This window comes from Myodes glareolus, chromosome 6 (genome assembly GCF_982192425.1).
Source record: "Myodes glareolus chromosome 6, mMyoGla1.1, whole genome shotgun sequence".
Lineage (NCBI taxonomy): Eukaryota > Metazoa > Chordata > Mammalia > Rodentia > Cricetidae > Myodes > Myodes glareolus.
In genome coordinates, this window is record NC_142031.1 from 11437613 (window position 1) to 11460381 (window position 22769).

General features: G+C 46.9%; 1 protein-coding gene across 1 annotated transcript in view; it reads left to right on the top strand.

Annotated features, from left to right (window-relative positions):
- The window catches only part of Pdpn (podoplanin), a 33019-nt gene that overhangs the window by 8461 nt on the left and 1789 nt on the right, over positions 1–22769 (top strand). The window contains exons 2-5 of the mRNA XM_048426633.3: positions 16596–16723; positions 18612–18756; positions 21503–21541; positions 22640–22751. Coding sequence (XP_048282590.2) covers positions 16596–16723; positions 18612–18756; positions 21503–21541; positions 22640–22751 — 424 coding nt within the window. The remainder of the gene's footprint in view (positions 1–16595; positions 16724–18611; positions 18757–21502; positions 21542–22639; positions 22752–22769) is intronic.

Consider the following 22769-nt stretch of genomic DNA (forward strand, 5'->3'; position numbering starts at 1 on the left):
GTTTTTTGGTAGATCGATTTATTTCTCTGGTTGCCCCCCCCAATATTGCCTTCTTCCCGCACATTTTGACCTTTGGCACTTTCATCAATAAGTAATGCATTTTGTTGTTCTTTAGAGTAAGAGTTCTGTAGATTATTTCTAGTTGCAAGATATGAAAATTTCAAGTGTTTTTTGTTTGTTTGTTTGTTTCCTCTTGCTGTTGATTTCTGAATCAATTTCACTGAAGCCAGAGAAGAGATTCTTCCCAGTGTTTATTATTTCAGATTTGGGTAGCACTGGTTGTCCTGGAACTCACTCTATAGGCAGGCTAGCCTCGAACTCAGAGATCTGCCTGCCTCTGCCTCCCGAGTGCTGGGATTAAAGGCGTGTGCCACTACCAGCTACCTGCATTCATTTTTTTTATGGAATGTCTTTTAATTGTTGATCATAAATCACACTTTAACAATATTAGATGGTGAACAGTGCTTTTAATCCCAGCACTTGAGAGGCAGAAGCATAGGGAGACCTGTGTGAGTGCAAAACTAGCCACCAGGTCTGGTCTATATAGTGAATTCCAAACCAGCCAGGGCAACTTAGTGAGACCCCCATCTCAAAAAAAAAAATAAATCGTTTTTAAAAATACTGCACTGTTATTGGATAGCTAGAGACATTTCTTCCATTCTATGAACTGGGTTATTTGTTATTATTTTTTGATAGTGTTCATTAAAGCCCAAATCGTTAAGAACGTGACGTCTGGCTTGTCTCCTCTCCTTTTCTGTTCTTGCACTGGTACCAGAGTTGGAGGCTGCGGAGATTGAATCTGACTTTGTATGGCTTAATTCTGGCAGTCGGGCGTTGATGCCTTTGCAATGAACTTTCGTGTGTCCATGTAGTGACCCAGCTCCATTCTTTACCGTGTGGCAATTCAGTTATCCCAGCACCTTCTGGGATGAGAAGATAACTCTACCCCACTGTAGTATCTTGGTGCTTTTACGCAAAATCAGCTGCCTGTGAGGATAAAGACTTATGCCTGGACTCTCCGTTCTAGTCTGTGGGTTTACATGCTCACTCTTACCCAGAGTCTGCAGTCATTTGTGAAAACGTTTCCCCGTTCCTGGAAATTAAACACTGGGCCTCTGCAGGCTACGCGAATGCTCTGTTTCTGAGCTCTGCCCCAAGCCCATTTCTATTTTATTATTTTTCTGAGATAGGGCTCCCTCTGTGCTGCATACGCTGGCCTTGAATTCCTGGGCTTGATGAGATGCTCCTGCTGGGCCTACAGGGACACCATGTCCAGTTATAATCAGCCTTGGTTTCTGCAGATCTGCTTCATGTGTTTGAAATCAGGATACACGAGTTCTTCCACTTTGTCCTTCATCAGGATTGCTTTGTCTCTTCTTGTCACTATATTTTATTTATTTAAATATATATTTTGTTTATTTTACAACCCGACCACTGTTTTCCCTCCTTCCTCTCTCTGCATCTCTTCTGTGCCCCTCCCCCATCCACTCCTCTTCTGTTTCTATTCAGAGGAGGGAAGGCCTCCCATGGCTATCAGCCAAACATGGCATATCAAATTGAGCACTGGACACAACCCAGTATAATGATAAAGGTCCCAAAAGCCGGCAAAAGTGTCAGAGACAGTCCCTGCTCTCACTGTTAGGAGCCCCACAAGAAGACCAAGTTATACAACTGTAACATCCATGTGGAGGGTTTAGGTCAATCTCAGGCAGACTCTCTGATTGTCAGTTCAGTCTCTGTGAGCCCCTAGGAGCCCAGGTTTCATCACTGTATTTTAAGTGTTTGTGGACCGATCTTACCTTAAGATCTGCTAAGGCAGAATCTGTAAAAGAACACTGGGGCTGGGGTGTAGCTCAGTGGTAGGCCCCTTGCCTGGCCTGGAGGCCCCACAAAAGCATCTGCTCAGACTGTAGTCACCATCTGTCAGTGAAGAGCAAGGGAGTGGTGTTACCCAAACCTGTCGGTAGTCAAGGCAGTGAGGACAGTGTGGAGTGGGAGGGATGGCTCAGCAGCTAAGTGCACTTTCTGCTTTTACAGAGGGCCGGATTCACTTCTCAGAAACCCTACGGAGGCTCACAACCACCTATACTGATTTGGGGGATCTGATGTCCTCTTCTGACCTCCGACAGCACCATCTGTGTGTGGTAGTCCATATACATACGTGTAGGCAACCGCTCATGTACACAAAATCAAAACAAATCTATTTTTTTTAAAGATTTATTTATTAAGCATACAATGTACTGCTTGCCAGGAAGGCACCAGGTCTCATTACAGATGGTTGTGAGCCACCATGTGGTTGCTGGGAATTGAACTCGGGACCTCTGGAAGAGCAGCCAGTGCTCTTACCCTCTGAGTCATCTCTCCAGCCCCCACAAATCTGTTTTAAAAGAAGGCAGGTGCAGTGATTAGCTTTTCATCACTATGAGCAAATTCTTGACAGAAAGCAACATAGAGGAGGAAGGCTTTAGTTTGGCTCATTGTGTAAGGGCATGGGGTCCATCATGGAGGGAAGATGTGGGGGCGGGATGTGAGGATAGTCAGGGAGCCCAGGGAGAGAGCTTGCTTCCTCCTTGGCCCTTCTTATTCAGTCTGGACCCCCAGCCCACAGGGTGCCGCCACTCTCATTCAGAGTGCCTGTTCCCCCCTGGGTCACACCTCTCTATAAACACAGATGTATCTCCTGGCTGACTCCATGTCCAGTCACACGATCTGTGAAAAACAGGTAGGGGAGGTGAGAGGCGAGGGAGCAGTTGGTGGGAATGGCAGGTGTTTGCTCTTCAGTGTTATATACTATGAGGGGCTGGAGGAGATCCATCACGATACATCTTGTGGGCATGTGGGAGCCTGTGTTCTAAGAGGGTCTGAAGAGTGAACCTGGAGATGGGGCTGGATGCATGAAGTTCCCATGGGCCAGGGCGAAGGGAGAGGGATGGCAAGGGAAATTCAGAAGATATCCTACTGGCCAAAGCTGCTTAATTTTTAATCTCCCACGGGTTGAGATGAGATGAAATTCAGTCATAGACAGTTGCCTAGCACACACACAAGGCCCTGGGTTTGATTCCCCGGTGCTATGAAAACCAAACCAAGATTATTGTAATGCAAAATAAAAATTTCCTGAGATACAGCTTCCAGATGAGGCTGAGGATCAAGGCCAAGGGCAGCCACGTTCTGCACATTCTCCCCCTGTGCTCACAGCTGGAATGTCTACCCTGCAGGTCCGATCTGAAGGGGCTCTTTTTCCACTCTTTCGAAATCCCAGCCGCTCAGCTGAGAGCCCTGAGTAACCAGAGCTCAGAGTCTCGCTCAGTTCCTGGCAGATGGCAAGTGCCCTCACCCCACTGTGGTGTGCTCTGGGCAGCACCCTTAAAACATCCGATGAGGTCACCACTCAACTATCTTCCCTAGAAGGTGGCCTTTTGTGCGTCCATCCAGCTCCTGCTGGGTTCCAGAAAACCTCTTAGGAGGTATGATTCCTGCCCACAAAACTGAGCGTTCATTTCCCCTTTTACAGGAAAACCATCTGCTATTAGTCAAGAGAGCAAAGTGGTCTCCCCGAGTTGAGTAATCAAACTGACAGCTGGAGTCAGCTGTCTCTGTTTTGCTGCTGAGGAGTTTAGGGGTGAGCAGTATACTGATTCACTTCCTGGAGGCCCCCCAAAAAAACGTAACCACCGCTCACCTAGTCATTCTGTGTCCTCACCTCAGGCTATGAGACTGACTGGGCAACAAACTCAGCAGAATGGCACGTTACTTAAAAGAAGGTTCTAGAACCACGAAGGAAGGAAATAGTGAATGGCCCAGTGTAGCCAAGACCTGGACTGCCATGGAGACACTGCCTCCCAGCTTCCCTGTGGAGAGAGGGATTTTCCCCTGGGGCAGTGGGTGTGGTGAAGCCTTGAATGGGCAGCAAGGGGCCTTGGCAGCCTCAAGCTCCTGTGATCCATGGTTAGCTGTGTACCTCAGCCTTTTCCTTAAAAGGCAGAGGCTCAGGGCTGAGGAGATGGCTGAGCCGGTAAAGTGTATTAGCCTTGAAAGCGTGAGGACCTAAGTTCAGTTCCCAGCACCCCCACAAAAAGCCAGACACGGTGGCAAGTGCTTTGAATCTTAGCGCTGGAGAGACTGAGGCAGGAGGATTCCCTGGAGCTCACTGGCCAGCCCACTGGGCCTACTCCGCAAGCCCCGTGTCCTCAGAAACAAGGTGGGTAGTTTCTAGGAAGCACACCCGAGGTTGACCTCTGGCCTCTGTGTGTGTACACACACCTGCTCGTACACTTGCCCATAGTGCTCACAGATGTCTGCACAGCTGAGGATGGACACACACACAGACACACTCACACCCATAGAATACAGGCCTGCAAGAGGGAGTGAGACGAGAGTGACCCGGAGACACGCTGGCTCCAGGTGGCTTTGCACTCTGCTGGGCACTCGCATCCAGTCCGCCATAACCACTTTTCCACCGACTTGGTGGTTCACTAACTCTCTCCCTCACCATCCGCCCGAAAAGCAGGGATGCTCCTTGTGGCGGGAGCGGGGAGGGGGAGGTTGGAAAGGCCGCAGGAAAGCTCAGGGCAGCAGCTTTTGTTCATTCTCTGTAAACTCACTCAGAAGGAGTCATTGTCAGAATTGCCCCTCCTGTACCCTTTCTGAGGGGAGAGGACCGGGTCTGCTTGGGTGCCCCAGAGTTAGGCCCTCCCCCTTCCACCTGCCCAGTGATATCTTGCTCTCAGAATGAAAATGAGAGGCCTTAATGGCCATTGGCCTCTTGTCTTCTCTATTTTCTTTCCCTTTTTTCTCCTCCTCCTCTTCATTAGAGTCTTCCTGTAGCGCAGACATACCTCATGCTCCCGCTTCGGTCCCTCAAGTGCTGAGATTACTACAGGGGTGCATCGTTACCATCCACTCTCCCCCTCCCCTCTCCTCCCCTCCCCTCCCCTCCCCTCCCCTCCCCTCCTATCCCTGTCCTCTCACCCCCACCACAGCTATGTTGGTTTTTCTTTTTCTTTCTCCCTCCCTGTCTTTCATTGCCCCTCTCTGTGACTCTGGAGATTGATCCCAGGGCCGCCCTGGGCCACACAGTCTACCACTGAGCCACCCCAGCGCTTCTCCCATTGCCTTTGTTCAGCTACAGAAACGTTCAAAAGCCGCTTCCAGTTTTTAGGAGGTGACCCACTGGGGCCAGCCAGCCCCAAGCACAAGAAACCTTTGGAGCCATACACAACCCATACCCACTGCGGGGTCAAGGGAACAGGCTCCTGATGCTAGCGTGTAGGATTTTCTCAGAGGATCTAGAAGCACAGCTCAGTTCTGACATCCTTCTGTTCAGTGCGGTGGAAGAGGGACTCAGCCTATCTGTCAGCAGCAGCATGCAGGCTGACAGTCGAGTCCTATCTCATCAGCCAGGCTTGGTCTGCAGGCTTGACAGAACCTGTGACAGCGAGTGACAGGCAGGGCCGCAGAGTTCAGCCTCACAGGTGAATTGTTCTGTCCTCATCCCTGCTGCCCTGTAGTGGGGAAAGGGCTCACCAACTCTGCAGTGAAGGCCAGTGCACACATCCAAGGAATAACTCAAAAGAAACCAGTTCCTTGATTGTCCATATACTTACCCATCGGTCACTCAGCAAACACCTGCCAAGAACCTGCCGTGACTCCAGAGGCTGGTAATGTGTTAGGTGGCACCATGCTCTCCCAGAGGGAAATGAGTGAAGGCATTTCTGTGGGTGGGTGACAGGAGCCGAGCCTTCCAAGGGTTGTCTAGATTAATAGTTGTTCATCCCAGGTATGCTGGTGCGCACGCCTCTCATCCCAGTCTCAGAAGTGACAGGAGGATCATGAATTCAAGACCAGCCTGTGTTACAACACAATGGGACCATGTCTCAAAAAGGCACAGAGAAGGCTGGCGAGATAGCTCAGTCGGTAGAGCATATGGCGTGCAAGGATGAGAACCCAAGTTCGAGCCCCGGAATTTGTGGGAAAAATAAAAACTGCCAGGCAGGGGGATGCGTGTTTAGAATCCCAGAGTTGGGGGAAGAAGAAACAGGCAGATCTCTAGGGCTTCATGGCTAGCCAGCTGAGTGGAATTGGCAAATTTCCATCCACTGAGGGAACCTGCCTCAAAAAATAGGTGGGCATATCCTGAAGAGTGACGCTGAGGTGGATCTCTGATCTACACACGCACACGCACATACGCATGCACTATTCCCACGCATGTGAACATGACACACGTATAGACACTCAAGGCTGAGAGGAGGAGGTTTTCCAGTGCCAATCTCTTGATCAGATGAATAGTTTGCCAAGATGTATGGAAAGAATGAAGAGACCAAAAAAAAAAAAAAAATCCTTGGCCACACCAGGGCTGATTCTGGCTACATCCAGCAAACTACCCGGTGTTGTGTTGAGGAACATGGCTTCTGGAGAGCGGCTCTTCACATCAGAGGAGCCCTGTAAACATCTGCTGCTGCATCCATATCCAAAGAATGACTTCCTCGGAAGGCCAGGAGCAGGGCCAGCCCACAGTGCCCCGGGAAGAACATCAGACCCATTAAGCAGAGGAGAGTTCTAGGCTCTCGCCCTGGCTGCAGAAACCCACTTCGGGGTAGCTGGGGGAAGAGGCAGGAGCTCCTGGGGACCCCAGTGAGAGGTCACCTGGGTTGATACCGTCTACGGTGTGAGGTGTGTTTGAGACTTGTGGTCACACTCTTGAGACACAATAGGGAAATAAGCTGCAAACACCTTCATGGGGGTAATGGAACAGAAGAGATTGTTTTTCCGAAAGGATTCTCTGTGTGAGATGTATGTAAGTGTTCATGTGCATGTGTGTATTGTACACACAGATGGAGGCCAAACATGCATGTCGTTGTCTTTCTGGGTCATTCTCCACTTTTTAAAAACGTTGCAGGTGAGCAAAGGTGTCCAGAGTTTGAGCCCCTGGAGCTGGAGTTGCGGGTGTATTTGAGTTGTCTAACCTGGATGCTGAGAATCGAACGCAGATCTTCGCATGCTCACTTAACCACTGAGCCACCTCTCGAGCCCCTCTACCTCATTTTTTTTTTTTTTTTGAGATAGGGTCTCTTATTGAAGCTCACTGATTGGCTAGACCAGTGCTGGATTGTAGGCACCATTCCACCCTGGCTTTTCACGTGGGTCCTGTGCAGCGAACACTTTACTGACTGAGACATCCCTTCAGGTCTGGACTTTATTTTTTATTTTATTTGTTTGTTTGTTTCCCCAGACAGGGTTTCTCTGTGTAGCCCTGGTTGTCCTGGAACCCATTCTGTAGAACAGGCTGGCCTGGAACTCAGACATCTGCCTGCCTCTGCTTCCTAAGTACTGGGGATTGAAGGTGTGCACCACCGCCACCCAGTTTAGACTTCCTTTTTAAAACATTGATTTATTTACTGAGGGAGGAGCACATGCATGCCACAGGGTATATGTGGAAGTCATAGAATGACTTTTGGGAGCCAGTTCTCGTCTTCACTGTATGGTCCTAGGGTTGATCCTCAGGTCGTGACTTGGCTACAAAGTTCCTTTACCCACTGAGCCATCTCACTAGGCCAGGGCCCTTGTTTTTCCTAATTAAAAATTTCAGGTCAGCAGAGGAAGCCAGGGGTGTCACCATGGCTTCTGCAAACGCAAATGCTTTGTTCTTCTGCTCCTCTCTCCTACCCCTTCCACCCCCTCCAGCTGGTTCCCTTTCTTCCCCCAGTTACTTCCTCTTTTGCTTTCCTAGTACCCGTGTTTCTTTGCTGTCTTTATTTTCCACCTCTCCTAGGGTCTCCTCTTCCCCTTACGATTATCTTTCTAGTTTTGTGACCTACACACACATGTAAACACACATGTAAGCATACATAAACACACACATAAACACACACATATAAACACATGCATAAACACACACACACATAGACACAAACATACACACACAGAGAATTTTACATTTAGGTTTAGCCTGTGAAGCAAACATGCTGTGTGTCTTTCTGAGATTGATTTATTTCACTAAACAGACTGATTTTCAGTTGAAAATGAACTTTTAGTTTTACTGTTTTGGGGTTTTGTGGGGGAGGTTGTTTCAGTTTGATTTGTCTTGTTTAGGACAGGCTCTTCCTGTGTAGCCCAGACAACTCAAAATCAGGATCCTACTGCCTTTGCCTCCTGAATGCCCCTTGCTCAACAACAGACACAATCTGCTGTGGGCCAAGACACTTAGCTTTGTGGGAAAACCTGACTTGGTGTTCCCACAGATTTAGACGACATAGCCCATCTACTCTTCATCCAAAGCGTCAGCAGCTTCTTCTGTGGCCATGTGCTTATTTATCATAGAAAGTATGAAGTTTGTATTCATCTTCCACTTCAGGGAGTCTCTGACAGCCATGGCTGGGATGGGGAGATTCAGCTTCATCTTGACACAGCTGTCAGTCCAGAAGATACCCCGGAAAGAGCCCCTTACACAGCTATTTTTGTTGTTTGCTTTGAGACAGAATTTTGCATTGTGGCTCAGGTTGATCCTGAACTCACAAGTTTCCTGCCTCAGCCTCCTAAGCACTTGTGAGATTATAGGCATCAGCCCCCACACCCAGCCAAAAAGAAAGGAAAAGTTCCTTTTCACTTTGCTGTACGCATGCATGCAAGCGTTGTTGGTTTACTTCATGTAATACTAGGGTGTGAGCACAGACATGCTGGAGTAGTGCTTGCTCTACAGATGAGCTTCACTCCTAGTCCCGTTCCCAGTGTTCCCAGTCATATACACCCTTAAAACCAGCAAATCCCCAGCCCTAGCAGGTTCCAGGACTGGAATTCTTTTGCCCCAGAGAAAATCAGATAAAAGTTTTCACAGACACACACACACACACACACACACACACACACACACACACACACACGGGAATGACTAGTACACGTCAGGGAACTCCTTAATGGAGAAAGTTAAAAAAGGAATTAAATCACCAGGGAATTCTAGAGAGGAAAGTTAGTGTGCTATACTTTATTTTTAGGTGCTTAGTAAAGAGCTAAGGGATTTATTTTCAGTAAAATTATGAATACATCACTGATTGTTTAAATCAGCGCAACACTTCTTTTCTACTAGAGGGCATAGAGGCTGCAAGGTAACTGAGCAACCTAGGGGAAGCTGATGGCTCTTGATCAGATACCACATACACCAGACCCTGGACTTTCTATGGGCCTAGGTGGAGCTAGACTTACTACTCTAGGTGGTGGAAACAAAGAAGAGACCCAAGCCTCTAAACTGTTAGTTCCGGCCTTTGCTGTTATCAGCCATTCTGGTCATGGGGTAAAACCAGAATAGCAACTTGGGCAGGTAGTAATTCTATGTCCTTGGAGATCTGTGAATACCCTAAGCGGGATGCTCTATGCCTGGACTCAAATGCCTCCTGATAAAGATAATTTCAGGAAGGCAGATTCCTGTGCCTACCTAGAAGAGAGGAACAAGGCCTGGCCAGTGGGAAACTGTATTCACGAAACAGTTCTGAACTGTGGGAATTAATTCCCAAATATATATCAGAAAGGGAAGTCAGCTCCAGCGAAAAATCTACAACAAAATACAGCCACTTTATTCACAAAGCAATAGCGCCAAAAAGCCTTGCCTTTGGTTTAGCCTTTACCAGATCTCTTGGATCTGTCTGATAAGTTGCTCATGGAAAGATGGCTGGGCAATTACTGTGTAATGTTGCAGTTTGCAGCACTTCACCATCTATTATTGAGACAGAATCTCTCACTGAGCACAGAGCATTCCAGTTCTGTTAGACTGGCTGGCTGGTAAGCTCCAGGGATCCTCCTATCCCTGCCTTCCACCTGCACTGGGGTTACGTACAGATGTATATCACCATATCAGCTTTTAAAAGACATATTTGTTTTATGTGGATGTGTGTGCGTTTATGTGAGGTGTATGTGCATGTGAGTGCAATACCCATGGAGGCCAGAGTGGGCACCAGATCCCCCTAGAACTGGAATTACAGGCAGTTGTAAGCTGTCATGTAGATGCTGAGAACTGAACCTGGGTTCTTGTCAAGAGCAGCCAGCACTCTTAACCTCTGAGTCACCTATGCAGCCTCCATTTTTAGCTTTAATATGGGTGCTGGGGATCAGTGCTCAAGTCCCCCCCATGTTTTCATAGCAAGCAATTTACCAACTGAGCCTTCTCCCCAGACCACTAAAGAATATCTTCATAAGGCATGCAGTATGCGAGAGAACTCAAAAGAGATGGAGTATCATAAGAGTATCATGTCACTGAAAAAGGCATCCCTGATGGTTAGCAGCTAGATGAGACCACTTGCTACCGCGTATTAAAGATATACTAATAAAATCAAAAGACTGAACACACAGTCAAAAGGTTTTTATTAAAGATTTGTGGCTGCAACATTGTACATATTACAATGTCCAATTTGACCTATCATCAAATTCTATGACTTTTAAAACAAATATCAGAGCCAGGTATGGTGATTACCTGTAATCCAGCACTTAGAAGACTGAGGCAGGAGGATTTCTAGGAGTTTAAGGCCAGCCTACATACATGGGATGTACATAGTGAGATCCCATCCCCAAGCGAACAGAAGACTGAAAGAAATACTGCCCACAAATGTGTCCTTATTTGAATCATTGCGTTAAGATGTATCTCTTAGGGTTTTTATTAATGCGTATGTGTGTGAATGAATGCCATGTGTATGCAGATGCCCTCAGGACAGAAGAGGATGTGGGATCCGCAGGAATTTTAAATTGCAGGTGGTTGTGAGCTGCCCGACACAGGTGCTAGGAAGTCAACCTGGATCCTCTGCATGAGCAGCAAACTCTTAACTGCTGAGCTATCTCTCCAGCTCCTTAAATAATTTGTTAAAGATCCTTTTACATTTATTTATATTTTTTTGTTTGTTATGGGAGGCTCTTAGGCCATAGCAGGCATATGGAGGCCAGAGGACACCTTGAAAGAGTAGGCTCTCTTCTTCCACTGTGTGGGTTCCCAGGGCGGAACTTCAGTTGCCAGGCTTGGCAGCAAGCAGCTTTGCCAACTGGCTCATCTTGGCAGCCCATAAACTTGAAATTTGAATTTGTAATATTAGAATTAGATATTAAGATAAAACCATTCATAAGGCCTGGTAAGATTGTTCAGTGCTTAAGCTGCTCTTGCAGAGGACCTGGGTTTGGCTCCCAGAATCCATGTAGTAGCTCATAACAGTCCGTGAACTGCGCAGTAGTCTGGGGCACAGTTAAAGTAAGTCTTGGCTTCCAAACTTAAAAACCTCAACGTAAAAATCATTATTAGTTCAGTTATCTCCTCTTAAAGAGTTCAAACTTTGTCCTAGCTTTTTAAAAATAATTGTTTAAGACTTGCTTATTTAATATGTGTGGATGTTTGTGATTATTAAGAGCATGTAGTGCCCACAGAGGCCGGAAAAGGGCATCGCAATCCTTTGGAACTGAAGTTATGGACAGTTGTGAGCTGTTGGGTGTTGGGAATTGAACCTGAGTCCTAAAAGAGCAGTCAGGGATGTTGAGCCATCTCTCCAGCCCCTGACCTAGCTTCTTAAAGAATAACAAGGAAAATGGCAAGGGATGGGTTTTTCCTCGTGTGGAGAAGTTCCGTTGGTTCTCACTCCCATGTTAGCTGCAACTGAGTGTGTCAGGGAAGTGTACTCAGGTAACCGGGAAGGGATACAGATGTTTCCAGAACTTTCCTGGCACGCCAGGCTGTGAGCATTGTTGTGATTGTGGGTTCTTTACTCTCCACTTACATAAACATTTGTACACAAGTATGAATGTGCAACCCTGCATGTGTGTGTGCTGGTGTGTGTATCCCAGGAGGACACGTGAGTGCAAAGACACCAATCCATGGCTTGAAGATCACCAGCAAAGAGAAACGGGGATGTCAGCTGCTGGCTAGAAACTCGGCAGCTGGCCGACACTCTCCACCAGGGAAAGCCTTCTGCCAAAATAATTGAGAATCTTGTAAAGATAACTTTCCCATGGAGCCAACAAGAATGCTGGGCCAGAGAGACAAAAGGCACGCATCGTAATCGTGACAGTCATTCATAAAACACCCTTTGTCTATTCAGGGAGGCTTCAGTACTTGGCTGTGTGGGCTAGGGCAAAGAAAGAACAAGGAGGAATTTTTATCGAGTTACTCTTTCAGTGAACTGGGCTTTCTACGAAAGGATTGAAGCCGGCTTCATTCAGTCCTTTTGTTTTGAAAGCAAGGCTTGTTTTACGTTAGAGACACCGTATGAAAAATGATTTTGATGAATGGTTCCTAGGAACGTTTTAACAACTGATGAGTTTGAGAACTGAATTCAATCCAGGGGATAAAGAATTTGTTGTTGTTGCTATTTTAATGTTTTCTATTAGTATTGTATTAGTATTCTGTTAGCTTGTATTACGTGTACATAATGCTGGGTTTCATTATGACTTTCATACATGTAGTAGTGTGTTCTGGCCATGTTCACCTGGTTCCTCTTACTGTCCTAAGTCTCCATTCTCTTCCAAACTAACAAACCTATTTCCTTTCTGATTTCATAGCTTCTTTGTGTGGGGGGGAGAGGAGGGAGAGGGAGAAGGAGGGGAAAGGAGGGAGGGAGAGAGAAAAAGAGAAAGAGGAAGGAAGGGAGGGAGGGAGGGAGGGAGGGAGGGAGGGAGGGAGGGAGGGAGGGAGGAGAGAGAAGAGACCCAGTGAGTTTCACTAGGGTTTCACCCTACAGGAGCATGGGTGGGGGTTTGCTTATGGGAATGTAGGGTACCTTACCAGTGGCTGCGCCCCTGAAGACAATGTCTATTCCATGGAATGCTTAACTTTTAGGTAGGGATTACTTCTCTGGTAAAGGAACATTAAACATTTGTCTACTCCGTGGGCATAATCCCTGCCCTCAGCCATAGCAGCAAATGACCATGGGAGGAGGCCTACCATTATATGCACTGAGTTTTAAGGATTTTCCTGAGTTTTTTAAATTAAATTTACATGAGGTTTTTTTGTTTTTGTTTTTGTTTGTTTGTTTGTTTTGTAAATGTGTTTATACATTTTACCTCTGGGCCACAGTATCTCCTCCCTTCTCTCCTCCCGTTCCTTCCCCCCATCTCCCCTCTGCTTCTGTTAGAAAGGGGCAGACCTCCTATGGGTATCAACAAAGCATGGCCTATCAAGCTGCTGCGGTAAGAATAAGCACCTCCCTGTATTAAGGCAGAACAAAGCAACCCAGTATGAGAAATAGGTTCCCCAAAGCCAGTGTTAGGAACAGCCCCTGCTCCCATTGTTAGGAATCCCACAAGTAGACCAAGCTACACATCTGTCACATATATGTAGAGGGGCTAGGTCATTCCCATGCAGGTTCCATTTCTGGTGGGAGTGCAGAATTAGACAGCCATGTTGGAAATCAGTATGGTGATTTCTCAGAAAATTGGGAATCAATCTACCTCAAGATAGTCTGTTTGTTTGTTTTGTTTTTTGTTGTTTTGTTTTTTAAGGATTATATGCTAGGTAGCTCATCTAAAGCTATCCATCAGCAACTGGAATAGGGCCAGCTGTGAAGAGAAGGCTCCAGAACTTAGCAGCATTCCTCCAGAGGCCTCCCACCCTATTGGCACCAGCAGTGGAGTTCTGATCAAATATTTATTAGCCATGCTTCTGGCTGGGCTGTCTCGATAGGGGGAAACTAAAGGATCGAAAGAAGGGTTGCTCATCAGAACAACATCCTAGGCGTGGATGAACATCTGGTCTTTAATTACACCGGGCGCTTTCCAACACCCCTCCCTCCTGTACTTCTGATGCATGACCCTTCTTTCGTAACTGTATCTAGTCGTGGCATTTCCAGAACCGCTCCATCTAGGGAGGAGGCCCACAGCCAGTGAGTCAGATCTGTAACTCGTGAAAAGGATTACGTGAATTAAGAGTAGATGCCCTGGTGTACTTAGTCCTGAGTAGTTAGAGGATACTGTCATCTCTCACATCATTTGAGTCTATTTTCTGTCACTGTAACAAAATACCCCAAAGCGTATAATTTATAAAGACTAGGTGTTTATTCTCCCCACGGCTCTGGGGTCTGGGAAGTTCAAGAGCGTGGTCCCTGTATCTGCTAGCACCTTCGAAGACATCACAGTGAGGATGCATACCTCAGTTCAGATCTATCTTCTTCCTCTTTCTAACCCACCAGTCACCTCTTGGGGACCCCATCCTGATGACATCATTCAGGTCCCATCACCCGCCAAAGCCCCAGCTTCAAACACCATTGACCTATGAATGTGGGCAGTCAGTTTCTAGCCCAGGGGATCTGGTGGAGATAAAGGTGCAAGGTGTGGCATCCCGCCACAACAGAATCCAACCTGCTCCAGCCTCCTCTGTCCTTCATCCGAGTGTGAGTGCAGGAAGTCAGGGTCAGGGTTGGTGGGATGACTTGGTGGGTAAAGCACTTGCCATGTGTCTTAGTTTGACTCTGCAGCCATGATAAAACATTGACCAAAATACAGTCTGGAGAGGAAAGGGTTTATTTGGCTTACAGATCATAGCCATCATCAAAGGATGCTTCCAGGCAGAGCCTAGAGGCTGGAACTGGAGCAGAGACAGGAGCACTGCTTCACTGCTGACTGGCTTGCTCTCCAAGACTCTCCTTCTCCTCCTTCCTTCCCTTTTGGTTTTTCAAGACAATTTCTCTGTCTAGCTTTTGGAGCCTGTCCTGGAACTTACTCTGTAGCTCAGACTGGGTCTCAAACTCACGTAGATCCACCTGCCTCTGCCTCCCGAGTGCTGTGATTAAGGTCATGCACCACCACCGCCCGGTCCCTCTTATAAAAAAGTATTTCTGGGCAGTGGTGGCACATGTTTTTAATTCCAGCACTTGGGAGGCAGAAGCAGGCATATCTTTGTGAGTTCCAGGACAGCCAGGGCTGCACAGAGAAACCCTGTCTTGAAAAACAAACAAGAAAGTCTGACTGTGTAGCCCTGGCTAGCCTGGAACTCACTATGTAGGCCTTAGTCGTCCTTCTTATACAACCCCGAACTGTTGCCCAGGGACGGCACCACCCATAGTGTGCTGGACTATCTCACATCAATCTTTAAGCAAGAAAAATGCCCTACAGACACGCACACACAGGCCAATCTGACGGAGGTAATTCCCAGCTTGAGATTCCCTCTTCCTGGGTGACTCTAGTTTGTGTCAGATTGACAGGAACTCACCGGTGTGTCATGACAGCATGCCGACCTGAGTGTGAAGCCCCAGAACCCACAGAAAGCCGAATGCTGTGGTGCACATCTTTGACTCCAGTGCTTCCCTGAAGAGATGGGAGGTGGAGACAGGATAATCCCCAATTCACAGGTCAGCTGGTCTGACTCACACAGTGGCAAACAATAAGATACCCTGTCTCAAGCAATGTGGAAGTAGAGAACTGACCCCTGAGGTTGTCCTCTGACCTCTACACACACAACATAGCATATATCTGCCTTCTCTCTCTCTCTCTCTCTCTCTCTCTCTCTCTCTCTCTCACACACACACACACACACACACAGCACACACACAGCACACACACAGCACATGAGCTAGGGCAGTGGGGTCAATAAGTTTAGCATTTGGTACTAAGCATCCTGTTGACATTTCAACACCTTTAAGGGTACTGCTGACTCCATATGTAATCTGGTGATGCATACATTTAATCCCAACACTCAGGGGGCAGAGGCAGGTGGATCTCTGCTAGTTCAAGGTCAGCCTGGTCTACAGAGTGAGTTTCAGGACAGCCAGGGATTCGTAGTGAGACCCTGTCTCAAAAAAGAAGTTGAAATCAATCTATGAGGTCAGTGGGTCAGTGATCTTAATTATCCAAGTGAGCAGCAATCTCAGTTTAACAGTAATGGAGATTGGGTTTATTGTTGTCGTTTTAAATTTTACTACATCTTATTTACTCACTTATGGGGGCAGGGCTTGTGCCATGGCATACATGTGCCCATCAGAGGACAATTTGCAAAAGTTAGTTCTCACTTTCATCCGCATGAGTCCCAGATTTGATCTAGATTATCAGGCTTGGCAGCAAGCACCTTTACCTTCCCAGCCATCTTTCCAGCCACATGAGTCTTTTTTTTTTTTTTTGACTAATTAGTGCTGGGTATTGAGACCAGTGCCTTGGGCACACCAAGCATGTGTTCTGCTGCTGGACTACCGTTAACCCTGAAAGTTTAATTGTCAAAAGTGAACGAACACTCATTTTTCTTGGACCTTGTAGGCTTGCACAGAGCATGGACCCAGGTATGTTTAGAAAACTTTCAGATAATTTTACAGAGTTTTTCTGGTCTGTGTAATGCTCTGCCCATCTGAATGCACCAGTCAGGAAGACACTGACTCTACTAGGAAGGGAAAAGTAGGCAGGTTCTTGTCCAGCCCTAGCTGGCAGTGTCACCAAGTGTTTCCATTGTCCTTTGCTTCTCTATGGAGGCCAGGCCATGGTGTGTGTCAGTGGCGCCATAAGGAAGTGGTGCAGACCCTGGTACTGTGACAGGGCAGAAAGGACCACAACTTACAGAATAGGAAACAACCATGACTGTAGGTGGCCAATTGTCTTTGCCAATTGGATTCGACATCATCTGCATACCGCATCCCTGACTGACCTTTCTTTTTCAGGGCCCGTAGGCGGACTAGAAGATGATATTGTGACCCCAGGTACAGGGGATGGCATGGTGAACCCAGGTCTGGAAGACAGAATAGCAACCACGGGTCCTACTGGAGGATTGAATGAATTTACTGGCAAGGTACCCCTGGGGAGTGTCCCGGAAAAGGGGGAGTTGGCTCCAAGGGCAGGCTGTCACATGCCGGGGGATGACATATACTTAGATATGAAATCAACTACTATACAATGAAGCAGTGGTGTGGCTTACCACAGAAGGTACATCCAAGTCTCATCCAGAGACAAGGGAGCTGGTGCGGTGGACACAGACAGTTTGAGAGCAATAGACCACGTCTTCTCAGAATAGTATGAAATCAGCTTAGTATTTGCCAGTCTGAACTGAGGCCAGGTGCAGGCAGGTCTCTGTAAATATGAGCTAGCCTGGTCTACACAGTGAGTTCCAGGATAGCTAGAGCTACATAGGGAGACTCTGTCAAACAAACCAACAAACTGGATTCAGGGAGCTTTAGTAGGTCCCTGGGGAGGTGGGAGAAGTTCACCCAGAGAGAGCATGCAAGCCCCAAGCCAGTTACTACACAACCTCATTCTGTGTATCTCTTTATCCAGGTCATTTGTTCTGTCCTCAGTGACGAGCAATGAAAGAGTTGAAAAGCCTGCCCTGGGCTGGGGAAATGGCTCAGTCAATAACATGCATGTCTTGCAAGCATGAAAACCTAGTTTCAATCCCTAGAACCCACATAAAAGCCAAAGGTGGTGGTACCTAGAAAAGTGAATCTTTGGGGCTTGCTGGCCAGCTAGCCTAACCTAACAGGCATGCCCCAAGCCAGTCAGAGATACTCTCATGAAACAACAAACACATTCACACACACCCACTGTGTAGATGGATTTTCTTTGGGCTGTCAGCTCACCAAAAATGACATGAAGTCTTATGATTAATTGTGAAAGCTTGGCCTATAGCTTAGAATTGTCCCATTCGCTCTTATAACTTAAATTAACCCATTTATATTAATCTATGTTTGGTCTCATGGCTTTTTCCCTCTCTTCCATCATGCACTTCCTGTTCTCACTCCATCTCCTTTGGTGTCTCTCACACCTATATGTATTTTCTCATTTCCTCTTCTTTACCCTCTGTCTGGAAGTCCTGCCTAACTTCTTCCTGACTAGCTATTGGCCAGTCTGCTCTTTATCAAACCAATCACAGTGACTCATATTCACACAGTGTAAACAAATATTCCACAACAGCCCCCCCCACACACATGCATTTCACACATAAACCCAGAACCACTCACTTCCTAACCTTCCACTGTCACCGAATAGCTGTGAGGACCTTTCCTGGAGGGAAGCAGTGCTCATTATGAAATTTCTTCGGCTTGTTCATTGAGTTTACTTGAAAAAGCTGCCCATGGTGTACTGAGAATGTATTGGAAGGGCCTGGTACAAAGTAAGCTGTCAGTGACGGTGAACTCTGCTCTTCCACACAGTTCTGCCAAGTCAGTATTACGAGAGGAAAGTGCTATTCCAGTTTGAGAGAGAGAAAAACTTAGGTGTGAGTGAGCCAGTGTTTTTTTGTTTTTTTTTTTTTAATTATTTATTTATTATGTATACAATATTCTTTCTGCATGTATGCCTGCAGGCCAGAAGAGGGCACCAGACCTCATTACAGATGGTTGTGAGCCACCATGTGGTTGCTGGGAATTGAACTCAGGACCTTTGGAAGAGCAGGCAATGCTCTTAACCACTGAGCCATCTCTCCAGCTCCCGAGCCAGTGTTTTTGAAAGAGATCAAGGGACAGGAAGTCTACATGCTGAATATTTAAAGTTTATTTCTGGACTGAACCTGGTTTTATCCCCATCTCCACTCTTGTTTATTTTTTGTTTGTTTGTGTCCATCTGGAATTTATACTTGCGTTTGTGAAATGTTTGCTACCTTAAAGTCTTTCCTGCAGGACGTCAGACGTTGTCCATTCCAAACCTCAGGCTCTGTCTCCTTTTGCCTCACCCACTTCTAACAGGTACCAACACACAGAGAGATTCCCTTAGAGGAACGGCCAACCCCAGAAATCCCAGACCGTGATCACGAAGAACATAAGAGTACAACCACTGTCAAAATGGTGACTAGCCGTTCTGTGGATCAGTCAACAAGTCACCCCAACAAAGGTGGGTCTGCCCTGGTATCACCCAGGAAGCTCTCTCAGTCTTGAATGATAACTAGTCGCAACCCCCTCCAAGGACCCATCACTGGCTCCCGGTGTTGTATTGCAGACCCCGTATTAAGAGCCTTGTGCTGGCTGCTGAAGAGATGGCTCAGTGGCTAAGAGCACATACTTCCCTGAACCCTGGTTCTGTTCCCAGCATCTCACGGCCTCCCGTGACTCCAGCTCTGAGTAACCCAACACCTCTGTCTTCTTAGGGTGCCACGCACAAGCACATACACATAATGAAAGTAAAATCAATATTTAAAAAGAAAAAATATCTGTGTAAGATGAGTCATATGGCTCAGTAGGTCAGCAGGTTACGGTGCTGGCTGCCAAGTTTGACTGCCTGAGTTCAATCCCTGGAGCGCATATGAAGGAGAGAATCAAAGCCTGGAAATTGTCTTCTGCAGGGCACCACAGCACGGTGCCCACATCCATACAGATACTTAATCAATCAATCAATAATAATAATTGTAAAAGAATCTTGCATTGACCCTCAAGGGCAGCAATTCTACACTGACGTTTCCTGGTTTACCTTATGGCTATTCTAAGTCAGATCCTCCAGGACTGTGTGTTGTATGCATAATCCAGGTTGGTGCCTGTGATCTGAACTGACCTTGTAGCTGAGGCTAACCATGAACTCCTGATTTTCCTGACTTTACTTTCCAAGTGCTGGGACTGCATATGACATGGAACCTGACTGACTGTTGTATGTTACTCTTTAATGCATACTTCCAGGTCCAGTTGCCAGCTGAGATTTAAGGACTCTATAGTACTTCTAAGGACTTATCAAATGATTTTAGATCCAGGTGTGGTGGTACATAAACGCTCACATTCTAAGGCACAGGGATTGCAAATCAGAGGCTAGCCTGGGCTACACAGTAAGACTTTATTTGACCAAACAATAACATGGGGGCTACATGAGGTGCTGTCTCAAGAACAAAGCAAAATCTTTCACAGTTGTTTGCCTGTGTAGACCACAATCCACAGTATTGACACATGGAAGCCACTCAGTAGTCACAACCAAATGAACGGATAAAAGCCATAATATGTACACACAGTGGAATACGACTTCACTTTAAAAGAGAAATAAATGCTTACACATGCATTGAGTCCACTTGCATGAGGCACCCAGAGGTGCTGAAATCAATAGATGTAGACAGCGGAATGGTGGCTTCTAGGAGCTGAGGGAGGGGAAAACAAAGAGCTTCTGTTTACTATGTATGTTTCCATTTTGCATAATGGGAAGGATCCATGTTTGGAAAATGTGGTTCAGAAGCAGAATACTTGCCTACCATGGCTAAGATCCTGGGCCTGAGCCCTGCACACACACACACACACACACACACACACACACACACACACACACACAGAGTTCAGTAAATGGATGGAGGTGATGGTTGGACGTGATAAGTGTACTTCATCCCACTGAGCTGCACACTTACAAGAATTAATGTTGCTCAGGCGTGGTAGTACACAGCTGTGGTCCAGGCACTCAGGTGGCAGAGGCAGATGAAGCTCTGTGACCCTGAGGGCAACCTGGTCTACAAAGTGAGTTCCAGGCAATCCAGGGCTGTATAGCATGATCCTCAAATGAAAGCCCCCCTCCCTCCATACAGATCACATCACAGCTAGTGTTACTTTTAGAACCTGTTGACTCTCTAGGGCAGTGATTCTCAACCTTGCTAAGGCCACGACCCTTTAATACAGTTCCTTATGTTGTAGTGACCCTCCCAACCATTAAATTATTTCATTGCTACTTCATAACTGTTAACTTGCTACTGTTAGGAATTGTGATGTAAATATCTGATATGAGACCTCCCAAGGTAGTCGCCACCCACGGGTTGAGAACCATTGCCCTAGGGTGGTTTTGAAAGCTGTGAACTAAGATCCTGGGGAAAGTCTGATCTTCCCTTCTCCCCAGTGTCTCACCAGACCATGGGCCTCGTCTACAACCGAGGCAGATAGCCACCCTCAACTCCAGAATTAAGGACTCTCTGTAAAATGGGTAGTGGGAGAAACTAAGTAAAGGAATTTTATTCTAAAGTAGAAGTCGTGGGAAACTGTCGATGAGGAAGTCAGGTGGAGAGTGTGTATTGTGGCCACCTGGCTGGACTAGGACGCTGGTGGACACCCTCAAGTGACAGGGGTGGAAGTCACAAAGAACCAGTTTTCATTCATTCTAGCAGGGCAGGCCACCCAAGTACAGGTCAGACCAAGAACAGAGGAAAAGGTGTCAGGAGACAACCCACAGCCCGGGCCACCTCCTCTCAGTTAAGAAGCCAGCTGTGAAAATGCTTAGAATCTTAGCACTTCCGGTGTTTGCCAGGATCTTGATGAAAAGTGAAGTAGCCACACCTGCATTCCTCTTCTCCCCCAGCATCTCAGATTTCCCAACCATTTACTTCACAGCTCTGTGGCTCAGAAGCCTTGGCTCTTAAAATCAGATCAGATAAAATCCACTGGGTGCAAAAGCACACGGGAGCTGTGGGTGGGCAGTAAAGTCGCACACTGGTGATAATGCAAATGGATGGTTATCAGTACAGAGACTGTCAGCGCTGGCTTCTGAAGCCCCAGTCAAGTTTGTGGAGGGAGTTACCCTCTTTGCATAGGTTGTGTTTCTTTCCACTTCTAGTAACTTCAGCTGCCAACTGTTCAATTATAGTCATCAAATCCTAATAGCTCTCTTTGCCTTTTTCTCTCTCCAGACAGCACAGTTGACGAAACACAGACAACAGATAAGAGAGGTAAATGAGATTTTGGTCTTTGGGAGATAAAAAGAAAGTTTCTCTGAACACAGTTTTTGGGAGGAATTCCATTCACTCTCGGGTTTCAGTCAAACAAGAACAGAAAGGACCATCTTCCAAAACAGAGATGATGGGCTTCCTCCCTCTCTTCCTCCCTCCTCCCTCCTTTCCTTTTTCCTCCCTCCCTTCCTTCCTCTTCCCTCTTTCCCTCCTTTCTTTTCTCCCTCCCTTTCCCCCCTGCTTTTTGAAGTGCTGGGAATTGAACCCAGCACCTTGTGCATACTAAGCTAATGGTCCACCACTAAGCAACATTCCCTAGCCCACTTTCAACTTTTTTACTTTGAGACAGAATATCACTAAGTTTTGCCCAGGCTGTACTCCAGGCTGACACTGAATATAACTCTCCTGCCTCATCTTCACAGCACAGGTCTCAGTCTCTCCCTCTCTCTCTCTCTCTCTCTCGCTCTCGCTCTCTCTCTCTCTCACACACACACACGCACACTCACACACACACACACACACACACACACACACGCACACACACAGAGTATATTTACTTAATGACAGCTGTGGAGAATGACAACATGTCACAGTTTACGATAACTGTATTGTATTGTACTGTATTGAATAAGCTGGCATCCTTGTTCTTGTAATGGAAATAATTTGTGGTTTTCCCACTTAAATAACGTGGCTTGTAGGTTTGTCATACAGAGTCCTTATTATGTTGAAATACGTTCCTTCTGTTCTGAGTTTTCTGGGATTTTTGTCATGGACCAGCCATAAAGAAGCATGCCCATCAACAGTGAAGCCAGTGTGTTATGTGTGATAAATTCAGAGACTCAGGAATCTCTTGATTCACAAGATGGGATTAGAGCAGAGCTGAGGCTGGGGCTTGGTGGCACGGTGCTTGACTAGCACCCTCAAGGCCTGGGTTTGCTCTCTGCCACCAAGAAGAGAAAACTGGCTCAGTGCTTCCACGCTTGCAGGCTCCGCTGTCCTTGGGAGACGAGCAGAGCGCACTCTGCTGAGAGCATCAAGACAATGCCGTCTCTTGCGTCTGCTCCTCCCAGGCCTCATGGTTCTTTTCTCTCCATTCAGATGGCTTGGCAGTAGTGACCCTGGTTGGAATCATAGTTGGCGTCCTGTTAGCCATCGGCTTCGTTGGAGGGATCATCATTGTGGTTATGAGGAAAGTTTCTGGAAGGTTCTCGTAAGTAACCCCTTATCC